This window comes from Cygnus atratus, chromosome Z, assembly GCF_013377495.2.
Source record: "Cygnus atratus isolate AKBS03 ecotype Queensland, Australia chromosome Z, CAtr_DNAZoo_HiC_assembly, whole genome shotgun sequence".
Lineage (NCBI taxonomy): Eukaryota > Metazoa > Chordata > Aves > Anseriformes > Anatidae > Cygnus > Cygnus atratus.
In genome coordinates this window covers 30445740-30471322 of record NC_066396.1, presented here as the reverse complement: position 1 = coordinate 30471322, position 25583 = coordinate 30445740, and the positions used below count along the sequence as shown (strand labels likewise).

The window sequence follows — 25583 nt, the reverse complement described above, 5'->3', positions numbered from 1 at the left end:
CGCAATGAAACGCTTGGTCTTAAACACAGCTGCTCTGAGTTCTAACAAGAAAGATTTGATTTGTGAACGCATGCATTTTAAACGACTTATTGCTTGGAGGTTTTTGCAATGATAGATCCACTGTTTTTAGAAGAATTTGCGTGAAAACAGTACAAAAGTATATGATGTGGATTCAGAGGCCACACTGAATGCCTTTTATGCAATAACCCTACACTGTTTACATAAGACTAACAGAAGAAATTACTAAACAGTACACTCACCTTCATCGCTAGTTGCTTGCTGTTTAACCAAAGTCATTGGAGATCTAGCTGGGGGTTTATTTAGTGGATGTCGCCAACTTTTAGATATTTTCTTTCTTTCAGCTTCTGCTGACTGAAAAGGAAAATCATAACTAATTTAGCATGGAATTCTGCAGTTAATTTTGATGAACAAATCCAGTCTCCTATAAATGAGCACAGATACCAGTTTTGCATGTATTATCAGGGTGCCCAAGGTACCTTCAGTGTAACAATAAAATATTTGTCTCTAATGCAAAATACAATCTCTAACTAAGAAAAAGCAATCTTTTGCACACGTTAATTATTTGACGTGTAGGTTTCTACAGTCCTTCCAAACTTACAGAGCATAAATCCTGGTTTGTTCAGGTGATGTTTGAGAGAAAGAACAGCCCAAACAGTTCTGGAGAGCAAGAAATATAATGTAGCCACCAACTGTGTTTTGGAAAATGTGGCAGCAATCCACTGACTTCATGTGTGACAGAACGCTAAATACCTGAGGAAACGCTATCCCTTGGAAATTAAAAAAAATAAATCTGGAGTTGAGATAAGAAATTAAGACTACTGACATAGGATTAACACACTGGGATATGAGGAAACTCTTTCCTCCCTCAAACACCCTTATGTACTTTCAGCTTGAAGTTAGCCAAGCTTCAAGAACTAAAGCCATGCTGCAATCTCTAGAAGTGCAGCATTCCCAATTCCAGATTTGGGTGCCATGGGGGATATCACAAAGTAAATCAGTCGCTGGTCACAACTGGAGATTCAGGAGCAGAGGAAGCACAAGTGTACTGACAAAAAGTTGAGAACAGTCTCACATGATTTCTATGGACCACCTAACTCTGCTCCTCAATACCTGGAAAGCAACCCAACAAGTTACACATGTGCCCCTTGAATGCTTTGAGGGTTGAAAATTACTTCTGTTAAGTGTGAAGGAAACTACAAAATGAGATAGTATTTACTGTGATAAGCTGAGGGAAGAAGATGAGGTTAAAGCATCATACAGATTTATGATCTAGAAGTTACCAACAAATTAAAAAGGGAAAGATCTGCCTCTTTAATTGCATTTGTGCAACGCACTTGTAAGAAGTTATAACAAAAACACATGAAAGAGCAAGCAATTATAACGGAGAATAGCTGAAGCCTGTTATGTGATATGTGATACATAAATTGCTGAGAGGCACTGAAAGAGATTAACAGAATCTCTAACACACATTTATTAAAACTCCCAAAACAGAAAAAAAAATCTTAAGTGCACACTTTGTGCCTGTGAAATGGTCAGTGTGATTTTACTTACACCTCCAAAATCTAATTCCCATCAAGTCTGGCAATCTGGCGGTAGGCTGCCTGCTCTCTCTCTACCAAACTGGGAATTTGCCAAACTTAGCTTCTGTCACTACCACTACAGCTTTTCATTTTTCAATCTGCTTCCTAAAATCAAAGCTGCCCACCCTTCAGAGCAGAGTAACATCAGTAGAATAGAACAGAATAGAAAGAATAGAACATTTTAGTTCATCTGGAAGTTCTTCCTACAAAGATCAACAAGTCCAACTGCGTGACCTCTCAGGGCTAATTAAAAATTAAAGCATATTATTGAGGGCATTGTACAAACGCTTTTTGAATGCTGACAGGCACAGGGCACCCACCAACTCTCTAGGAAGGCTGTTTCAATGTTTGACCACCCTCACAGTACAGAAATGTTTCCTAATATCCAGTCTGAACCTCCTCTGGCACAGCTTTGTGCCATTCCCACACATCCTGTCATTAGTGACTAGGGAGAAGAGACCAGCACCTCCCACTAACCTCACCTCCTCAGGCACTTGTAGAGAGCAATGGGGTCACCTTTTAGCCTCCTTTTCTCCAGACTGGACAATGTAAGTGTCCTCAGCCTCTCCTCATAGGACAAAGCTCCAGCCCTTTTGCCAGATACTTTCATATATAGAAATGTATAGAGAAGTATACTTCCACATAAAAATGGGTCAAAAAAAAAAAAACAAACACCTTTTTTGAAACACAGATACATGATACCAAATACAGCACTCATCTCTAATTGCAGTTGACACAAAACTTATGGGGAGTAGCTGGCTCATCAGAGGGCCATGCAACCACCCAGAGGGACCTCAACAGGCTGGAGAGGTGGGCTAAGAATCTCATGAAGTCCAACAAGGAGAAGTGCAGATACCTGCACCTGGGGAGGAACAAACCCAGGCACCAGCACATGCTGGGGGCCACCCAGCTGGAAAGCAGCTTGGCAGATAACCACATGGGACTCCTGGTGGATGCCAAGTTGAACGTGAGCCAGTCATGTGCCCTTGCTGCTACAAAAGCTAAATGTATTCTTGGCTGCGTCAGGCAAAGTATCACCAGCAGGTTGAGAGAGGTGATCCTTCCGCTCTTCTCAGCATTGGTGAGGCTGCACCTGGAGTACTGTGTCCAGTTCTGGGCCCCTAGTACAAGAGAGACCTGGACATACTGGAAAGAGTCCAGCAGAGGGCCACCACAATGATCAAGGGACTAGAGCACTTCTCATACAAGGAAAGGCTGATGGAGCTGGAGCTGTTCAGCCAGGAGAAGAGGAGGTTCAGGGCACATCTAATTAATGTGTATAAATACCTGAGGGGAGGGTGCAAAGAGGATGGAGCCATGCTGTTTTCTGTGGCGCCCTGTGCCAGGACAAGAGGCAATGGGCACAAACAGGACCACAAGAGGTTCCATCTAAACATCAGGAAGCACCTCTCTACTGTGTGGCTAACAGAGCACTGGAGCAGGTAGTCCAGAGAGGCTGTGGAGTCTCCGTCATTGGAGATCCTCAAAAGCCATCTGGAAATGGTCCTGTGCAATATTTGCTCTAGGTGTCCCTGCTTGAGCAGATGGATTAGACCAGATGACCTCCAGAGGTCCCTTCTAACCTAAACCATTCTGTGCTTCTGTAATAATTTGTATTTCAGGTCAGTAGCAATAATTAAAGCTGGTAGCTGTGTTAATACTGACAGGCAGTGAACATGGGATTAGCTTGAGAGTAGTGACTGACAGATCAGATTCACAGATACAGAATGAGATTAGTAGAAATCTAAAATCAGATGAAAAATACATCAACAAGTAAGTTCCAAAAACATTCTGCTTTTGGATCTGAATTCCCACTGTTGCCTGAACACTTCAGAACATGCTCAAATTAGCACGAGATTAAAATCATGCATATTCTTAACTGCTTTAATATGGATATCAGTTCTCACTAGGAACATGTTTGTTCACATTTCATTAAATCAGGAATATATTAATATAATGATGAAAATTTGCTTCACATACACTGGATGTTTCCATGCCATCTTCTTCATCCTTTTTCGCAACAGGCACTTCTCCATGTTCCAAGATACTTCCACAGCTTTCTAGGTCACTGACATCATCCTCTATAGAGACATTTTCCTCTTTACCTGGGTTTTCCACTTCAGAAGTATGTTCCTGTGACTTTTGGAATGGTATGGGTGACACAGACTGATACTGAGATTTCAAACTCTCTTCTTTTCTACAGTCATCAGAAATGGGCACACAGGCCACTGAATCTTCAGATGTAATGACAGAGTCATTGGAATCTGCCCTGTCTTCATCTTTGATTTTTGTTTTCTCTAGTGCAGGAACAGGACTGGAAAACGAGTCTGAAAGGATGCTTCCTGTGGATCAAAAATATGATTTGTTAATAAATCTCACTTTATATTAGTGCATTTCATTTCAAAACAATATGAGTTATTCAAATACAAAACATAGTTCCTCATTAAGGAGTCACACAGAAAAAGTAGGCGTTAGAAGGACATGCATAAAAGTGGAGCACAGTTTTGACCACAGAATATATTCAATGTAAAATTTGTTTGGAGTTTGGAGTGTGAAATATAGCTTTAATCTTTTAATGGGTATTTTGTGTTTGAATTACAACAGTTTTAAGTCATTCAAAATAATCAATATTCATTTAGTCTGACAGCCCACATGCACTTTATACTGGCTAGAAAAAAAACACAACAATATAAAAGGTTGGTATATTGAGCTTTATACCCTGCATTTATACCTATTATGCCAGTTTTACAAATGAAAATAAACATCAACTAATGGTTTATAATTAGGAAAATATATTTCAAATAGATACCAAGAATATTCTGAAAACAGCACTGGTCTAAAAATGAAAGGCAATTAGCATAAATTTATAGTTCTGCAATTACCATAATTCTGTATTTCAGTGATGCTGAAGGGTGAATTTGTGGATTTTGTTGAAATTCTTTATCTGTGGATGTTTCAACAGGTTTCCATATTTTCTAGGCAGTTTTCCAGACACAATAGGCTGGAGAGCTGACCCAAAAAGCATGCTTTTAAAGAACTCCACTGCCACACATCACAGTGAATATTGGTTCAGCAGCACTTCCAAGGCATTACAGAAAATGGTCTCCGAGGTACTTTTCTTTACAGTGGTTATATGAATGTGCTTTTCTGAAAAACGACTTTGTCAGGTCAAGTGTTTATAAGATTTAGTAATATAAAGCCCATCCGATACCAAAACAGAACCTCTGTGTATGAAGACTACTGCCCTTATGTAGCGTAATGACTGTACTAGATGGAGATGACACAGGACAAACCACTGGCTCCTATGTGAATACCGTCGCTTCTAGTGTCATCAAAAAAGGTCCTTTCCTCTGCAAAGGTCTAGGAACCACCCCTCCATAGCACAAAGGAAAGGACAGTGCTCCACTCTTCTCTGCTTTTCCTTCTCTTGTCAAGGAGCACATGAAGTCAGGTATCTGAATAACACTAGCTTATCCGTGGTCATGAACACTCCAAACCTCTGATAAAGCTGGAGGAAGCTGTAAAGGAATAGCACCTCAAAAGGGGGGAGGGGGGGGAGGTGAAGTTTTTTTAGACTAGACTAGACCTGGAAAGGCTTTAATAGAGCAACACCTAAATTTAAGAAAGAAATTCTCAGCTTCCATTTTGGAATTAGCACTTTGGTATCTTTATGAGGTTCAATCCTGGTTTTTACCACCTCCAACACAACTAATACCATTCAAAATCAGGGAAAGAGTCTCTGTACGTACAATCAAATTTTAAATCTGTGGGACTGTTCCCAAACCTAAAGTTAAGACTGTAGTTTGCTTTTCTGAACAAGAATGTGAAACTATACCTGAATTACAATGAAATTCAATGGTAACAGAAGGAATAAGTTCCAGAATGGACCAAACATAAAATTATAAAATCATTGTGGGGGAAAAAAAAAGAAACATCCTTCACTTGAAAAAGCCTTTGTAACTTGCATTATCAGACAAAACAAGGGAAAATTACAACTCTTCAGTCTCAGAGCATTCTTGCACAAGTATGACCACTTTTAATATGCAGTATTCTGCATGTAGCATATTGGAAGCATATATGTTCTATAACGTTTGCGTCATTGAGAGTTTCCATACCACTTCCCACTTATTTTTTTTGTATAGCCAATTGTATAGTCAATTTTGTATAGTCAATTGAAGAAGTATAATTTAAAAGAATCATCCTTTTTGCACACTTGACTAAAACAGTTTAGCTGATATTACTCTCAGTTCAGAATATTAATTTGGTCATTCACTCTTACTGAATCAATCTTCTCTGAATAACTTTGTAAGTACACATTTTTAGTATGCTACTTAGGGTTGTACATTGCTTTAATATCCACTAATTTATAACATTAGAGTATCAACACTCTACAACTTACAGGTGAAAAACCATCAGTCCTTATCTCACCTGCACCCTTGGCATTATCCAATAAATGTTGATCCAGCTGCATTCTACCACTGTTTTCTTCTTCCCCAGAAGACACTCCTGCACTTAGTCGTCTCACTTTTTCTCGTCGTTTTTCATTGACCTTGAAGTCATCAGTAGCTGCTTCAGTCGCTATGATTTCTGCACTAGTTACGACAGCAGACAGTCTCTTGTCCTCTGGAGTTTTAAGCTTTTTAGATCGAGATCTGGTGTGCTGGAAGCTGTTATAAGAGATACTGCTGTCAGAGTAGAATGTCTGTCTTGGATAAGATAAAATGTCTAAGAATATATATATGTCCCTTTCACCTGCTTAAAGTCAGAAGAAAAAAAAAAAAGAATTTTTCATCTTTTTGTATTGAGATGGTGTTTACAATTTATTATGTGATAGGTTAATGATTCAATTTGACCTTTTAACCTTTTATCAATATTCTATGACAAAACTTAAACTGTAAAAGTAAAATAACCTTAACTATTACTTAATCAGCATCCAAACTAGCTTTTTGATGAACCATCTTTTTGAACATGAAAGAGACTAGCCCTTATGAAAGTAATGAAGATAAAACATTCTCAAATGCACTAAGACCAGGTCATATTTCCAAACACCAATGCCAGTACAATAGTAGTCCGAATACCCTTATAAAACATGGTCTGTTTACACACCATATAAATTTTTATATACATATTAACATAAACAAGTATCTGAATAAATAAAAAATTCTAGTCACCAAATATTTCGAATGACTACTATATCAAACAATACATTTGATAATGCTTTTTAAAAATCAAAGTTGAAATAGTCTAGAGTTTTTGCACCCTCAGAATCAGAAGAAAGAGGTTGAAGCACGAGAGATGTTAGCCACTTTGAGAAACTGGTTTGTTATTTATGCGCTCAGGCTAAGGGTAACAGCAGACTGGAGTCCAGTTTCAAATTCAACCATGTAATACAGGAGAAGATGATGTTTACCTGCTTCATAGAATCATAGATTTGTTCAGGTTGGAAAAGACCTCTAAGATCAACTAGTCCAACCTTTAACCTAGTACTGACAAGTCCACCACTAAACCATGCTACTAAGTTCTACATCTGCACATTTCTTGAAGACCTCCATGGATGGTGACTCAACCACTTCCCTGGGCAGTCTATTCCAATGCCACACAACACTTTCAGTAAAGAGATTTCTCCTATGTCCAACCTAGACCTCCCCTCCCTCACAAGTTTGTGAACAACAAATCACACATCAGGTTCCAAAACTGATGACACGGTAGTGATTAATTCCCAACTACGGCAGGAACTTAGACTCTAAACACCTCCAGAAAAAACATTTTGCTACCCCTTCCCTTTTATCATGTGTCATCTAATGTACACCTTTCAAGGCAATCTCTACAAAGTAATATTAGAAATAGTATTTCTACAAAATAGTAATTCAAAAAAATTTGCCAAAGTCTGACACACGGCCATCCATCCACAACAGCCAGCCTAATTACTGTTTACATGCAGTTCTACTGTAGCAAAGTATTTCAGCCATAAACATCGAACTTAAGCTCTGCATGTTGCTATATTCATAAAAATTCCCATACATGGTATTTCTTCTGTTTTCCCTCTTTTGGCACTTGTATTATTCTCATAATCAAAATGATCACAATTTCAATCATAGAATCATAGAATCACAGAATGGCTTGGGTTGGAAGGGACCTCATAGATCACCTAGTTCCAACCCCCCTGCCAATCAACACATTACAGTAGAAATTAAGCTGAGTAAACATTTCATCCTTCTTTCACAATATGCATTTTTACCATGGTTGAATAAAAGCCAACTGAAGAATTAAAAAAGCATGGGAATTGTGTTTATTAGCTCAGCTCAGTGCATGAAATCACACCATGTGTTCCCATGCTAAAACTTTCAATACATTTTTAAAGTCTTTTAGTTAAAACTGCATTGGAGTGTAAACTTGCACTTACTCCGTACAGTGAAATTTACTGTAAGTCAAATTACCTAATCAATAAAATTTCTCTCTCTCACTCTCTGTTTCAGTTAATATTATACATGCATTAAGAAACTGTCTCTTCCAGCTTCTTCACCAGATGTCTTCAAGAACTCATTCTATCCCACAAACTATTGTTAGAAACCCCAGAAAAAACCCGATGTTATATTCTTCAACTATATTTTTCCTGTACAATTGGAGTTGATTCTCTTCTTTAGAGGTTGACTTTCCTACTGTCTTCTTCAAGAAACAAATTCATTCACTAAGAAAATGAAGAATTCCCAGTTTAAGAGCAAATCAGAAAGGTAACTATATTGTAAAGCAATTTGAAGGAGGAAAAAGATCTTAAAAAACAGTTTTTAACCCAGTATGCTTCTCTCCCCAGAAACTAGATACCAATAAAACAGTACACTCTAGGCTGGAAGCTAAGTAGATCATTGTTAGATAATGAAAAAGAAAATCCATAAAGATCATGTTAAGTAGAATCAAAATATGAAAGCAGTAGTGCACAAACAAAATTTTGCGATGTAAAAAAAAAAATCATGCACACATGAATGAAACAGATCCTGCTATGAAACTGCTTTAATAGATCGAGGATTTGACAGCTTCAAGTGACAAACTGAAATTTTTTTCTCCTATTTTTGTTAGTGGTGTCAGCATAAACAACTGGGATTTAGACTCTCCTTATGCCAAATTCTGATCTCTCATTGGCCTGTGTTAGATGCAGAAGGGTTTTGGCTGCTACACTGTGAGTCTGCCAAATAAGCAGTGATATCTCCATGGAGCTAGATGGCAGTGAGGACTAAGACTGATGCTAGAGACTAAACACAGCTGTTGGGATTCTGCCACAGCTTCATGACATGTTTTTCCAATTTAATCTCCATCCCAACTGTGAAGAGACTTCTCCTCTGTCTTTTGTTTGCAGAAGTCACTAGAAACAATGGCAACCATCCACTGAAAATTTTTCAGTAATAATCTTTACTAAAGAAAGATTCTAAACACCACACTGGAATGTGTTTTGATGATCTCCATACTCATTAACTTCAGCTATGCATACAACTTGTAAGCTAAGAATGAACTTTTCACTTAGCCACTCTGAAGGACTTACTTGTCCCCACATCCATCTTAAAGAAAAAAAAAAAGCACTTTATCTAAGTAAATTAATTAAAATAGAATTTCGGAGAAAGGAGCACAGAGGAAGCAAAAAGGAAATTGACTTCATATTGAAAACAACTAAATGAAGAATAAAGAAACAAATACCACTTGGGAAGGTTCTTTTTCTTTCTTCTTTGCTGCCAGATCTTTACTTCAGGTGTTGATTCAGGAGTAGGTTTTGTATGATCTATGGTATATAAATCTTTGCCTTGTTTCCACAGCTGGTATCTGTCTGGTTGAAACTTCCTCACAAAAATGTCCATGGATATTGTTACCATGTCTTTCCTGCAGGTGCACTGCAAGAGAATACAGGAATTTTTAAGTGACAAGTTATGTAATGCGCCACAGTTTGCCGTAAAGAAAATCCAGAATAAAAATCCCACAACTGAAAACCAACTCTACTTCAATCAAAACTTTCTTCTTTTCCATCTTCCTCACTTCTGCAGGTAAGGAGTGTTCAAGAGAAGATGCTATCTCAACATATGTGACATTCCAGGATTCCAAAGAGGTACTTATGGACACTCCATTGTTTTATTAACTCTCAAAGTTAAGACCAAAAAGAAACAATAGCATTTATTTTAGATCTATTAACTGTTCTTGATAATTTTAAGTGTAATATGTTGAACCCAAAGACTGCATATATATTCAGTAGCATCATAATTTTCTTCTTAAAAATTATACATGTAGTATCCACCTGTCCCAAAGGCCTTTGCAGGCATTTATAGAGTTCTAACTTTTATACCTCTTCTAAAGAAAAATTTGACAATTAGGAAATGCGCACGAGTACCATACCAAGTTTCAGTTTTATTCAGGTTTTCTTACAAAGAGGAAAGGACAAGCAAGAGACGGGAGTAGACACTTTGGAACACTACGTTTTACAGTCAGGAAGAGTGTTATGAACCTGTAATCTGCCATTCTGTGCAATGTCCACCCTAAAATCTCATACAGGTCTTCCTTCATCAACTTTGTTTTGGTCCCTGACCAAACTATTTTCATACTGTTTTCCTTTACAAATTCTGCATATGAGTGGCGTATTTTAGAGTAATTGAATTAACACTGAACAATGATTGTGAAAATCCATAGGATTCTTCATGGAATTACTGTAAATGCTAACAGATGATTTTAACACTGACATTACTGTACCTAATACTCCAAAATACCTACTTATTAGGAGACTGCAATAAATAAAATAATATGCCTGTGGTACCTAAACTATTCAGATTAAAAGCAAACTGACTGGCTAAAAAAAGAGATTCTTAAGTGGAAAAACTTTTAAAGAAGTTAGTGCTTTAGCTAAATGACTCAAGGGGCAAAACTGAGAAGATGTTTTACTTCAGGTAAATAGGTATATACAAAAAATGGTAAATGCATAGGTCTGCCACAGTTAGATTAAAAGGGGTGATAAAGAGGGTGTTTACTCATAGAAAAATTGTAACACTTGTGACTGAATGCTAGCATTCTATTAGCTTGCTTTCAGTATGCTAGATGCAAATTCCTTTGCCTACTCTTTCCTCCTACCATTTCTAAACTACCCTTCTTCCGCTCTGAAAGCATAAGCAGTAAAATGAACACAAGGAATCTGAGAAGTATTAAAATGCTTGCTTCATTTTCAGTATCTTCAAAAAAGGTTAAACAGGAAAACATGAAGGCAAAAGCTAGAACAGAACTGAAATAATATAGTAATGACTTCATGGAAAGTTGCTGCAAACAGTCTTTAAAAATGCTGCAAACACAGTCATTAAAAATAACAAATTTCAGTCACCACAAGGACTTATTTTTTATTTAACATCAGATGAGGCCCAGTCTCCAGGTAGAACTATTTTATTGACTGACTTTCTAATCTTAAGCATACAAGTAAATTTAGTATTTCATTATTTGAAACTGTTATGCCAAAGGGATATTGTTTTCTTTCTTCAGAAGGTAATTCCATTCTTCTTTCTGGCTTTGGAATGCTTTTATTTATTTATTTACTATTAAACGCATAGTTCCATGGCACGTTTCTGAATTTACATGATGTTCATTACATATGCATTAATGATGTTTATTATGTATGACACTTTCCACTGGATAGTTTCCTCCACATTTTGAACTCAAAATGGACTGAGTTTCTGAATAGCAATGCCTAGGGTCTCCAGGGACACAAAACGAGATGAGGTATGCCATATCCATATTTGATGCTATCATCACAGCTTCATTCCACACATTTCCTATCAGATCCTACCTGACTATTGTAATCAGAACATATCAGAGCACTGTCCCAATGAAGTCTATCACTACCGCACTTACGTATGTAGGGACTCACACAACTATTGTGAAGCCCTGTACAACCCGCAGACCAGAGCCAATCACAAAGCTAGCATCAAAACCCTACTTCAAAAGATGCCAGAAAAAAACCTTCTCAACTCCTCTGACTCCATACAAATATTAGAACTACACAGCAGCCTGATTTTTGCTGGAAAGGCAGTTACTACCACTGCAATAGACACGGTTTTAGCAGAATCTGACATAATGGATCGAAAAGTTTTAAACTAAATTTTTAAGATAATTTTCACAAACTTTAATTTTTCTAAAGAAATAAATGGTTCAATTTATAACAAATAAAAAATACTCAAAGAATAGTAATGTTATCAGTCTAAAATTACATTTTTTTAATTCATGTTTACAATTTTACTGTCAATTAAGTCCCACGTTCACCTAACAAGAAGGCTGTAGTAATTCATCCGAATGCCAACATCAATATGCTGCATTTTCATAATACTGCCCTCTAATGGAAGATTGAGTAGAAAGAAGAAAAAAAAATGAAATTGTAGCTTTAAGCAGCTGCATTTTATGACAGTTTTTAACCAAGAGTATCTGCCTAGAATTTTCTTTTTTCAAATAACTTGTACACATGTACATATACACACATTCTGCAAAAAGACTTAACATTATTTGAAACAGTGTCTCATTCATAAAGTACCCTGATCAATCACAGTGAGCAGTAAAGGGAAAGGAATTGAGATATCTGGACAGTGGAAAGCTGCAGATACAGTCCACTATAATATTTTTCACTTTTAAAAATAGAATTTGTAACATAGGACAAGAGATACTCCATTTTCTCTTTATTTAAGCATAAAATCCTTTCAATTTCAAGACAGATTTCTACACACATATTAGATTTTTTTTTTTAAGTAAAAATTAAAAGGATTACTGTTTTTGCTGTTAGACATCAAGGCTTCTGACAGTCTGGAAAAAAAAAACATTATTTAAGTCAAAAGAAGAAAATTCATCAAGAAAAAATACATTCTATGGTGTATTCTATGATTCTGTGATAATAACATATGAAAAGACTCAAAATAAATTATGTCCAAATGATGCACAGAATTTCTGTCTTTCAGTAAGGTTTGACTAATTTCCACCAGTTTCTAACAGTATTATTTCAAGTGATTTAAAAAGATTTAAAAAGAGCAATCAGATACTACGAGTACCACTGATTTTTTTTTTAGAAGTTTTTAAACTTCTAAAAATACATACCTCTGAGTAAAAAGTTAAAGAGAAGCAGCCATCATGCTCAACTCTACTATTGCTAGCCTGAAAATATAGAAAACACAGAAGATAACCTTCCAGGCACTAAAGGCTGTAAATACTCGGAGGTATCGTGTTACACAGTGAAAGCAGTTATGATCTGAAAACCATTTCTGCTATTTTTCCCTAAATTACGTCAGGAGAAAAAAAAAAGAAAAAAGAAAAAACAGTAGCTTTGATAAATAATCTGCAGGAGTGTTTCTTGGGTTCTTCTTGAGGGGGCAATGTTCTTTTCTCATGTCTCATTTGACTGACAGTTACATGGCTTCCTGCTTCAGAGAGAAAAGGGTGACTGAAAGCTTCTCTCTCCAAAGCAAAACTAAATGTCATTCTGATGGAGAAGTCTCTAGTGACATAGGCACAGGGACATGCCACTAAAACACTCACTACTTTAATGGATGACAATTTTAGAAGCATGTAATATTTTTAAGAGTAAATGCAAAATCAAAGTTGCTAGACTAGTAAAATCATATAATCAGAAAAATTAGAAAAAAAAATTACAAGTCACTATTTCTATAAAATAACAAAAAGAACAATAACCCACCCCAGTAAGCACACAAACAATTTGTCCCATGCCACTGTCCACCAAATGTAAGTGCTATAGGAGTTATCTCCACCATTCAGCAGCTGTTTGGTGGCAGATTCACAAGAGAATGACAAAATGGGTAAGTTTAGAACATCCTAGTCAAGACTGAAATGCATTGATAGACGTGAGAGATCATCAGGTACTACACAGCATACCTAACGCAGCCCTTCATGTAGATAAAATATTATTCACCAATAATGTATGCTCACTACGCAAAAAAGCATGTAACATGCAGTTATGTTGGTTGGGATCCCATTCTATTCAATGCAAGGAATTATTTTCTATATTCAGTATAATCAGTCTGATACATATTCTTCAATCAAAGATTAGTACAACAATCAAAGAAATTAAGGGACTAGAACCCTCTCTGTCTTTTGGCCTTAGAATTAACATCTCCAACATAATCATTATTATTATTATTATTATTATTATTTATTCTCTCAGCTTGGAGGTAAGCAATTCAAATGACTTTTATTAGTAACTGCAGACTTTTATAGCACTGAATTGGAAGAAAAATGTATCAGCAACTATAACTAAATGGTATAACCAAACATGATATATATTTGTAATGAGTGAAAACTACCTCGGAGAGACATGCTCAGCCAAAATATATATTTTTTTCCAAATAAATGTTATTTGTGAATGGAAAAAGAGTAACTTTTGTATTTAAAAAATTAAGTTCTTCCCATTTGGGGCTCTAATTCAGACAAATTGAAATGAATACACCAAGCTTCTAGATTTATGCATGTTTGACAGAGAATCAAGCACCTTTTAAAATATGGGGATTTTTCCCCTAATTGCCCTTACTAAGATAATAGCAGGATTCCTGTTTTGACCAGCAGTATTTTGACTTACTAACATCTACACTAGTAGCTCAAAAAAAGCTCTTAAAAACATTTTATGTCATTAAGAATTGAGTACACATCTTAAGGGTCTAATACTCTACCACTAATATTAAACTCTCTCAAACAGAATCACATGGAATTTTTTAAACTATCAAAAATATTAATGCTGTAGAGGTTATGTTTCACTGCAGCAGAAAATAAATAGACAATGTATATTATTTGACTAGAAGAAGGTGAGGAGTGTTATAATATTTAACACATTAAGCTTAAGTAGCTGGAAGCTGTTGGACATCGCACTGTAACATTTCATACTCAGTATAGCATTTTCTTAATTAAAATGTGATTTTCATTACAACAGAAATTTACTTTAGTTAAAATTCACTCGAGGTATTAATTTAAAGAATGATAGTTCATTCTTAGGCTAGATTTATTCCTTTACTTTGTGTAATCATTTCAGGGGAAAAAAAAAATGTTGCAATTTGCAAACTGTATGTAAAATCTTTATATACCTGTGGGACAGCACCTCTGAGAATAACAGTCAAGAGAAATGAAGAAAAATTCTCTTCTTCATAAAAGGAGAATGGGTATCTACAAATCATGTAACAAACTAACACATAAGCAGAATGAGGAAAGTAACCTTTATATCCTATATAAATCCCAATCCAAAAACATACTCCGAAAATAGTCTAATCGAGGTATTTCTTTTCACATACTTTTTTTCACATACTTTTCTAAAGTGTTTATAATGATTAAAGCTTTCTTCAAGGTACATATGCAACGATGTATTTATTAGATACATTTTATTTAATTCATATTCATCTTCCCATCACTTTCATCTTCCCATCACTTCAACTGCACTTTTAACAGACTATTTCACCTCCTGTAAGCTACTTGTCTTGCAGTACCTTACATGAATAATGTTCCAAAAAATGTATAAAAGATATTTTCATAAACTTCAATTTATTGGTGCTGCAACTAGAGCTGCTTCCTGTGGACTACCTGTATGTGTAGAACAAGTGCTGGACAGGTATTGCTTGTTTGGAGGACTGGATTTAATAAATCCTAGTAGCAAGTATTGTTCTGTGCTGCAGAACCAGTCAGTGATATGTTTTCACACCGACCTTCTGGGAACTTATAGGCACCACTGCAGAAACCTTTGGTATCAGTTAGCCATCTGTGCAAACTGCAATAAAACAAACCATCCTTGAGTAAGTAACAGGGAATATGCTCAGTTCTCTGTCACATCCAGTCATAACCAACAAAAATACAAATTCAAATCACCACTCTCTTTAAGTTTATTTTTATACATTCCATGATGATTTAGGTAAATAAGAGAACAAAATATTTCTAATAAAATCATTATTTGTATTCATTTACGCATAACCAAATAGCCTGCAATATTTTAAAAATAGTTCAGTATTTAAATAATGCATTACAAACTATGTTTTTTTCTTGATTCCTATTTCCAATTTATTTTCCACTTACACATAATGCCACCTACACATTCCTCCACACACACACACACAAAAACAACTGATACTCAAAATATAAAAATGTAGAATTGATTCCACCAGTGTCAGAAGCGATTGCAAAAATACATCAGTTTTCCTCCACAGTATCAGCATTCCACTGAAGCCCTGACAACAGAAAGACTGCCAGGAAACCACTGAAGGAAGCCCATCTCCTTTCACATACCCCACCTCCCCACTTCCCAGCCCTCCTTTTTGCTTATCTTATCTGCCAATACTGCCTTTCTAATTATACTCTTTCTTAGCTTTCATGACCCAGAAATGACTAAATAAAGTATGAGTTAGGCATGCAGATGAGATGACCAATGGAATTCAAAATGGAAGCTAAACACCAGCCTATGATCCAAGGAACTTGTCGAAGACAGGTATAAGGTGAGGACAAAGATATTTCTACGCACAGAGAGAGGAGGGAGGGAGCTTTATATAATTATAGCTTCAGTAATTTTACAGGCTATCTGGAACTCTACTTTCAAGTTGTCATCCAGAACAACAGATTAATATACAGGGCAGCATTCTCACTTTTCAAGTTTTTATACCCATCAATCCAGTCTGGTGACAAAAGCAGGATTGTTGCAGTACTGTCGCGTTGGGTGCAGTGAAAACTGAGCATCATTGTCAACAAGGCTCAACCCTGTCAAGTACAACTAAAACAGTGGAATGATGCCTGTTTAAGGTTCTCTGCTGTTGTGTTTTGTTTTCTTTTAAACATAGGGGAAATGCAATCAAGTTTTCACGACTACACTACCTTTGTGTTTCCTATTACTGTAAACCCTTTACTACTGTACTTCCTGACTCTACTCTTGGAAGATTTAATCATTAGCTTTTTATTCTGTATTTCCAAAATTGTTCTCCTCTCTTTGTAAGATCCACTTCTCTGTCCATTCCCAATGCCTACAGCAACCCTTTGCCTGAAGTGTCCCTCTGCTGTGTGTCATTGCCCTCACACCATCCTTCTCTTACTCTGCACTGCTTCCTTTCCTTTTATATTTTGACTACATTTCCTCAGATCCAGAAGATAAAGGCAACTAACCACTAACTTAAACTACCCCACAATGTCTGTATTTTAAACAGGAAGAATTCTGACCCTTTGAAGATAAAAATTACTGTAAAGAAATTAATTTATATCTGTGGAAGACCAGAATTATGCAAAATATCTCTTCAGGTATGAATGCAGTCTCCACAATAATGTTTATATACTATAAAATGCATTATAAACAATAAACTGTAGTTGTGGGGTAGCTAAAGCAGGTGCACTACAATGTTATTTCTAATCTTCATTATATAAATTCCACAGACATGATCATAAAATCACAGAATGGTTTGGGTTGAAAGGGACCTTAAAGACCATCCAGGTTCAATCCCCCCTTCCAGGGGCAGAGATGCCACCCACTAGATCAGGTTGCCCAGGGCCCCATCCAACCAGGCCTTGAACACCTCCAGGGACGGGATGTCCACAATTTCTCTGGGCAATCCATTATCATTGATTTATGTTCAGAAAATTTACTACTATCACGTATAAAAAAGGAATACACAAATGACCCAAGCACAGAAATTCTTAACACATATATATATCCTGTATATAGATATACTACAAGAAAGCAGGAGAAGGACTCTTTGTGTAGTGATAGGACAAGGAGTAATGGCTTTAAACTAAAAAACGGTAGATTTAGATTAGGTATTAGGAAGAAATTCTTCACTCAGAGGGTGTTGAGGCACTGGCACAGGCTGCCCAGAGGAGCTGTGGATGCCCCATCCCTGGAGGTGTTCAAGGCCAGGCTGGATGGGGCTTTGAGCAACCTGGTCTGGTGGGAGGTGTCCCTCCCCTCTGATTCCGTGATTCTATATCCTTAGCTCTGTAGTTACAGCAGAGCAAGAGTCATAACATATTGTATGTAAGAAGTCAGTAAAATGGTAAATCTAGTAATAAAGTGCTCTATTCCCAATAAACTCTAAAGAAAATTGACTCTTTATCAATTCCACCTGGGGAAATGCTCAGATTAGTACTCCACATATTGCATATTTAAGGGGGTTCTGGGAAGACTGACACATATATACACCTGACATTAGTACACAAGTCAGGGAATAAGAACTTTTCCTGCTGTCCTGGGGGGCTGTTTATTGGCTAAAATAAACTGCTACCTTCACTGGATGGTTTAAGACCATTTCCTAACACAATTGATATATCTGTATATGACTATTATTGCCACTAGTTGTTCCAATAAGTCAAATTTTGTCTGGAATTTCAGATTATTTTTTTAAAATCATTTTAAGATTTGACAATATTTGAAGACACACAGTAATATAAACAGATGAGTATTTTTAACAGCAATTTGAATTTTACAGAGCTCCAGAACTGGCTGCCACTATGAATAATTATAGTTGCATCTACACCTGATCATGTTCACAGGTAGATCACATTGAAAATTAAATACTAAGACTCATCTAAAGTCTTAACACTTTTAGACATTCAAGTGTTGCTTCTGAAGAACAACACAAAAAAATAGGGTAGATGACTCTCACTTATATTAATAAAAATATGGTTTTTTTTTTAAGTTTAGAAAGCAACTTTTCTCTAAACATTTTAAAGATGTTCTAACATGTCATGATAAGGATACATTTTCTCAGATTTCATCTCTTAGCATCTAGAATACTGTATTAAGAGACGTTTAAAACGGCAAATTAATTACTATTAAATCACAGTACATAGTGATTTCTGCCAGGAGGAAGGAGAAGACAGCAATGAAATTCCTATTAGAGAGAATAGCTGTGGTCAAGTCTGACATGAAGCATGCAAAGCACCATTATATTCATTAAGTTTCTCTAAGGTAAGTAATAAATAGCTGCAATAGCTTGGCTCTGTTTTTCAAGATTAGATTCCCCAAATCTGTTAGACATACATTTTGCAGCATCTGTAAACACTGAGTCAAATAGCAGGCTGAGTAAAACACTGATTTGTTTATGTATCAATAACCTTACTGCTCTCTCTTATCAGAGAAAATAAGAACTACAAGAATTAACACCTAATACAGATTTATTCTAGACTGTCAATCGACTGAATCATTTTTTTAGCCAATATGATTCTTAAATTGAGTTTATGTCTCAAAAAAAAAAGTAATACTAATTTGTACTCCTGCACAGCAAAACAATATTTAGCAAACCTATATGCCTTCCAAAAGACAATGAAGAAATCTGCAGTTCCAGGCACCACCCAGCAATTCCAGAATGCTTTGCAAATATTAATGTTTCTTCCTGACAATAGAAAAGAAACCAGAATACAGACAGGCTTGTTTGTCAAGGTCGCATGGCAAGCCACAGTTAGAACTGAGACTTGAATATATTTTATTTTCAGCTCCCAGCTCCAAATGGTATACTTTATTTCTAAACTGAACAGAGGAAAAGAGAATGATTTTCCCATGTGTCTTAAAAACACATTTATTTCAATGCTCTCCTTAACAATCCCAATTCTATCAGAGAGAGCAAAAAGAAAAGAGGGCAGAAAAACATTAATGAAAAAAGATGATATGATCCTACCATGTATTGGAATAGGTAGTATAATAAAATTCAAATAATTTCCAGTGATCTATTTATGTAGCTTACCTCTTAATAAAAGATGCTAAGGAAAGAAATAGTAGATATCCCACATTCTATCATGGTTTAAATCCATACCAATTAAACAATAGAGCATTGTAATTATTGTGATTAAAAGAAAAAAAGCAAAAATAAAAAGAAATCCTGTCAGAAACAATGCAAACAAAGAGCATCCAATTAGAACAAACTTCTATGCACGCAGTGTAGCCTTAAAGAATTGTCCTTTAAGCATCATTGCAAACAGCTAGCTACCTTCAAATCTTTTAAAGTCAGAAGAGTTAATGGCTGAATTAATTGCGCATTAAATGGTGTCCTAAGTAACTTCTAGGTTATATTTGTGTAGGTTTTAGCATCTCTACATGCCATATGAGCATTTTTCCACAAAAATCCCTACTAGAAGTCTAAACCTAATCAATGATTAGATATGCAGGCAATGATCTTTGTAGCCCACTACTCATCATTAATTTGTTCTCAGTATTAGTTGTTCAATTAATGTCATGAAAACCTCCTTTTAGCGCTACCATGAGTTAAAGAATAACAGATGAATGTTTTGGTTGATCAACTATGCAGGAAGGATTTGTTATACTTCAAACAGGAACAGAATTACTAAGTAAGAAGGTATTATTTGTATATAGTTTGTGGCTACAGCTTCAGTTTAATCTGGCACACAAAAATTCACACTTGATGGTATTGCATTGCACAGCTTTCAAATAAGGGCAGATGACAAAGTTTTCAAGTATTAGAAGTTTGGCGAATATGGTATTTTTAGTGGTTCTGTTCTATTTATTGGGCTTTTACAACTTGAACACCCTAGCAATAATGAAAATCTGATTTAACAATGTCATGTCGTAAATAAGGTTGCCTAGTATCTTCTAATTATTACATTTCTCTTGCCACTTGAAATTCTTCAAGTAATATTGCCAGAACATGAAACGATTTAAAATCTGATTACAAATAAATAAATAAATAAATTGCTTCCAGATGAGAATTTTATTACATATATAAATACATACTGTATTTAAGTACTAAAACCTTCATTTCTAACAAAAACAGCTTCGATCCTGCAAAAACCAAATTTCTTATCTTTTGGGGGAATTCATCCAGCAGACATACTTCTAGCCCACTTATCCTTGCAAACTGTGAAGTAGTACCGTAAGAAAACAATTTAGAATCTTAAATTTGTTTGAAATTTCCCCTCAGGCACAGGAACATTGATACCTGCTTCCAAATATAACCTGTTCAGTAACTGTCTTACACCAATATCTTAGAAGGATTACACAGGATTATACAATGTTTTCCTTTTCCCACTACCTTATTACTTTATAATTTTTTTTAAAAAAGCTTAAAAGTCTTCTTTTCAAGGACAAGCAGGGCATCCTCCATAAACAGATCATTTCAGAATTTTTTTTTTTTCACTTGAAACAATACGGCTGAGAATAAAGTTGTGTTGACACATTGAGAACACAGGCTTTGTGACACACAGGTTGTCTGGGTTTGGGAAAGTAGGAGAAGAGGTGGACATAAAATGACAGCAAGGCAGAAACAGCAGAAGCCTCTAATACATTAATACATACAAGCTGCATGGAAATACCATCAAATTTTTTCTGTTTAGACACCAGCATGTTCTTCACACAGAAGATCCTGCAGGCCTATGAACCACACCCCTCAAATCCTACCAGAGTACTCAACTGGCAAGTTGAGCAACGCTCAACTATTCAAATTACTCAAATATACAACTTGCAAAAATGTAAAAATTAAAAGAGTGGAACCAGAGTATCACATATTTTACCTGCCACAACGAAGAAAGAGTAGCTGAACCACAGGAAAACTCATTGCATGAAGTACGCATTCAAAATAGGGTTAAACAACTCCTATACATTTTAGGAAGAAACTGAATGTGTTTCTGTTGACTAAGGCTGTCATACAGAAAAAAAAAAAACTCACTGATGTGAAACAAAGCTCCTTCTAGCAAGTACCAGCTTATCAACAAATACATCATTGTCATTAAAGATCCTGGAGAAACATCTGTCAATAGTCATGGAAAACTGAACCCCTTCCTGGAAAATATGAGTTACCAACACAAAACAAACAAAAAATAGATAAACAGAAAGGCTCAGTGTAAACAGAGACTGAATTCAATTTAAACTCCTAATGTCTTGGGGGAAAAAAAAAAAAAGACCATTCAAAGACAAGAGAATTCCCTTCCACTCAAGCAGAGACAGAAATTAAGGCATAATGATCTGGACAAGGTAAGGTTTTCTGGCTTACAGTTTCGAAAAGAATGATAATCAAATGAAGGACTTGACAGAATTTGATGACTAATATTCCTCTTGCTTCAGACAACTGACCATGCCCTAGAGTTAGGAAAATAAACATTATTTCACTAATCCCCAAAGTGGTTTTACTGTCCTACTGATCATGGCTAAGATGCTGACAGCTGTGGATATAAAGCAAGAATGTTCCTTAAAAAGATCCAACAATCCCATTCCAATGGTGGTCAAGGTTTTCAGAGAATGGTAAATATATATCTATTTAATCCGTTTACATGTTCAACAACTCATAAAAGAAAATGATTTACAGAAAACTAAGTACCACCAAGTGTTACAATAGGTAAGAATGAATATGAAGCTGGTACACAGAGATCAGTGTGGAGCACTAAGAGTCATTAAATCAGAAACTGAAAGCCCTTTACTAAGTACCCATACTGTTTCCCGTGTCTTTGGCTCAATACATTTTATTAAGCCAGTCTGTTACAGGAGTGCTCTCAATCCATTAGCCCTTCTTCTTACAAAAGCTTGATATAGTTAATATTTCCAAGTATCAGTACTACCTGGAATAAAAACACTGACTTTCTAATACCATATTCAGAACTATGCAAGATGGTCAAATTACTTGATTCAAGAAATGTCTGGTAGTAAACTACACAGACAATAAAAATAGACAAATTTGAAAAAAAATAGATTTTATTCTGAGATTGACTTTGTGCTGCATTAGTTAGGAGTTTATTATTGTTATGCAATACTGGACTAATGTCTGGAACTAAAGAACTTCAAAACCCACACCTGTACAACTATCCATAGAAAACAGATAAAAGAAAAGAAAGTCACATACATGCATGGTCTTTTTCCACACTCATACACACACACAAGATCCTCCAGCTATTCTCTCAAGTTGGAAAGTTAGTACTACCAAAGATTTGTGTGGTTGCAAAGCATGTATCATTACTGTCTTGGCTAGAAGACTATATTATTAACCTGTTTATAATAATTTATACCACACACCACCACAACTCCTCAGTGCTAACAGCTTGTGAAGACACATGGTCAAAACACTACTGTCTGCATTAGTCTGCCAAGGATGATTCCTGACATGGCAAGTGTGCTTAAACTACCACCCTTTACTATGCTTTAGTATTTTTAAATTTGCAGACAATTAAACGTATGTGCTTACTGGCAAGTTTCCCCAAACATTTCTGTAATATGGACAGGGCAAAAGGCTATGAAAGTGAAGATGGAAGCCTTACATTCTTCTCTAGCTTGGGGTATGACTCAGTAGGAGGAATTTCTCAAAAACGTTACTAAAGACTGATCATTTATAGCAAGTAGATTCAAAAGGCATCACACTATGTTACGACAATTTTGCCCTTATCACACGGTATGTTTAGTTCAGTATTTTTCCTTTTGCTTTTTATTATTATTATTATTAAACAGAATGCAATAAAGAATACATGTCATTTTTATCATTCTTTATTTTGGATGGCTGTAGAAGATAAAAGAATCGTTTAAGGTCTATATACCTTCTTTCATAATTACTCTCTAAAGTAATCAGAACTGCCATCAGCCAATTGTTCCCTACATTTTGACAAAAGATCAGGATTCTACTTGTGGGAAAATGACAATATGATATGCTTGTTATTGAATTTTTCTGCCAAATGAATAGGAGATCTTTTCCCCACAATACTGCAGGGAGATAAAGAACTTCTGTAGTCACACCATCTAATATAAACTAATGAAGCTTCTATAGCTAAACCAAAAATACGTCTAGTTCCCTTGGCCCCAAACTTAAGATGAAGAGTTCATTACAAGTAGCTGCTTGACGATTTCAAGATAATCAGGTAATCAGCTTTACTTCTTCATAATCAGCTCATCTGGGATATTAAATATGAGTATTTTTAAATAAGGGGTTTAGGTGAGCATAAAAACAAAAATACTGTGTTTCTGATGCTGCCACTTCCTTAATATTTGGTTTAATCAAATAGACGTAAGACTTTATACATGGAGTTCACATTACTGTGGATTTTACTTACAGGCCAAAAAATGTATTATTTTACTGATTTTATTCTACTCTAAAAAATACAATTATTCCACCTAAAATAAATAAAACTGCCATTGAAATTTAAAGGCTTTAACTTCAAAGAAATATCTTGCTTACACTTCATGCAAAACAATATTATGTACATGCTTTTCACTCAGAAAAGCCTTTACAGTATGTCTGTGTTTGGCAGAGAGAGAATTGATAAGACCGAACAAATGGTCTTGTATGATATCCTGGTGGCTTTTTAATCTGTGAAAAGCCTATTAATCAGACAGAACCTGTCCAAAGAGAGAAAACGATTTCTACATCAACTCTGTATTAACTTCCAACAGTCCCATACATTTCTATGAGACATTCCATCCACACTTGCACCTAGCCTGAAATCTGTCATAAAAAAAACTGATATCAGTTCCATACGCTGGCAGGTAGTAAAAAAACAATCTAAGATAATTCAACCTCATTCTGGCCAACTGTACTTCTGGTTTCAGAAGAATACATCTGTATGCTTTATACAGTCACAAAAAAGGGCTGTAAATATAGACGTGTAAAAGGAAATCAGTATATGCAATTCTTTTATTTATGCTGTGAAAAAATGCCTTCCTATTATGATCTATTAACTGTAAAGAAGAAAACCCACATAAATATATTCTCCATTCATAAATACATTCAGAAAAAAACATGAACAGCAGTAGCTGTCCATTAAGATATGCAAAAGCTATTTTTTGACTGCTTGACACAGTAAATTGAAGTGGAAAAGAATGGGTTTGAAAGTACAGAACGAAAGATCAATATGAAAAAGTCTTAACTGTTCTAACTGTACATGAAATACACTTGATATGGACTCAGTATTGCAAAACTGTAATGCTATGATCAGCTCAAGCCCTACTATGCCTTTAAACTCTAAAAAGGTAAGTTTCCTCTCCACACAGCAGACAGTTAAACTATTCCTGTTAAAGGCAACTACTTTAATGTAGTAGCCAACCTAAACAATCACAGTTTGTTTATCATTTCCATCAGTTTTAATAGATCTTTTCCTTGTTTACTGAATATCTACCATTTACATTCTGCATCTGTTGTGATTAAGAATCCAGCTCTACAAATACTATTGAGTTCAAATTCAATGCAGCATCCGAAGTTCTGGGCATTTTCATTCCATTCAGATTCACAGGAGCTTCCCCTCTAAGTTCAAGTCTGGTATTCAAACGTGAACACTCTTCATATTGCCCTCAAAGTATCATCACTCTCATTTGATTCAGGCAAAAGCTATAATTATGTTCTTGCATTAACATGATTATTCCCCAAAGTAAAGACTGATGTCAAATTACATATCTTGATGATTTAGTAGCAGGACCAGCAGAAGAAATTAAACTATGAAGGGCATAAAACAGAATATGTAAATATCTTCAGTAAAGGATGGAAATGACCATGGAATTTTTATTTTTCACCTAACATTTTTCCTTAGTCCCTGTTAAACATATGTAAGTGCTTTAAGTTGAAATTCTAGAAAACAGCACTTTAAAAGTTTTGTGTTCAGCATGGGTCTCTGAATACTTAATAGGGTTATTTTTTATTTATATTGCATGTGATAAGACCAAATTAGATCATTAAATTTTAACATTCCATGGAGAAATGATAATGGCTTTCTGATGATGTCAGAATAGTTAGTATAAAACTTTTGCATTTACTTTTCCAGTGTGATCAGCATCTTGTTTTATTGTGCAGATGTCGCTCCACCAAATTATCAGATTGTTCCATCTTTAAGTAGATAATTCTATGCCATATGTTTGTCTAGGAATTAAGATTCTTGTATCGGAACATACCATATTGCTCTCTCCCACTAAAATACAGTTAAAGAATTAATGCTTAATAGACACATGCAGTGAACATCAAACCTGCCTCAGGGGAGGACATGACACAGAAGGAGTAAGGTTGCTTGATGCTCTTTACAACTGTAACCAATCCTAGTCAAAAAGAA

General features: G+C 35.6%; 1 protein-coding gene across 7 annotated transcripts in view; it reads right to left on the bottom strand.

The window, feature by feature from the left end:
* The window catches only part of KDM4C (lysine demethylase 4C), a 296942-nt gene that overhangs the window by 129116 nt on the left and 142243 nt on the right, over positions 1-25583 (bottom strand). For 6 of the 7 annotated variants that reach the window (XM_035567672.1, XM_035567676.2, XM_035567671.1 and 3 more), the window contains 4 exons: positions 9288-9478; positions 6030-6268; positions 3582-3943; positions 261-372 (listed from right to left, as the gene is read on the bottom strand). In XM_035567672.1, coding sequence (XP_035423565.1) covers positions 261-372; positions 3582-3943; positions 6030-6268; positions 9288-9478 — 904 coding nt within the window. Of the gene's footprint in view, positions 1-260; positions 373-3581; positions 3944-6029; positions 6269-9287; positions 9479-14833; positions 15361-25583 lie in introns of those variants that run through there. The other variant, XM_035567678.2, reaches the window with a different exon arrangement.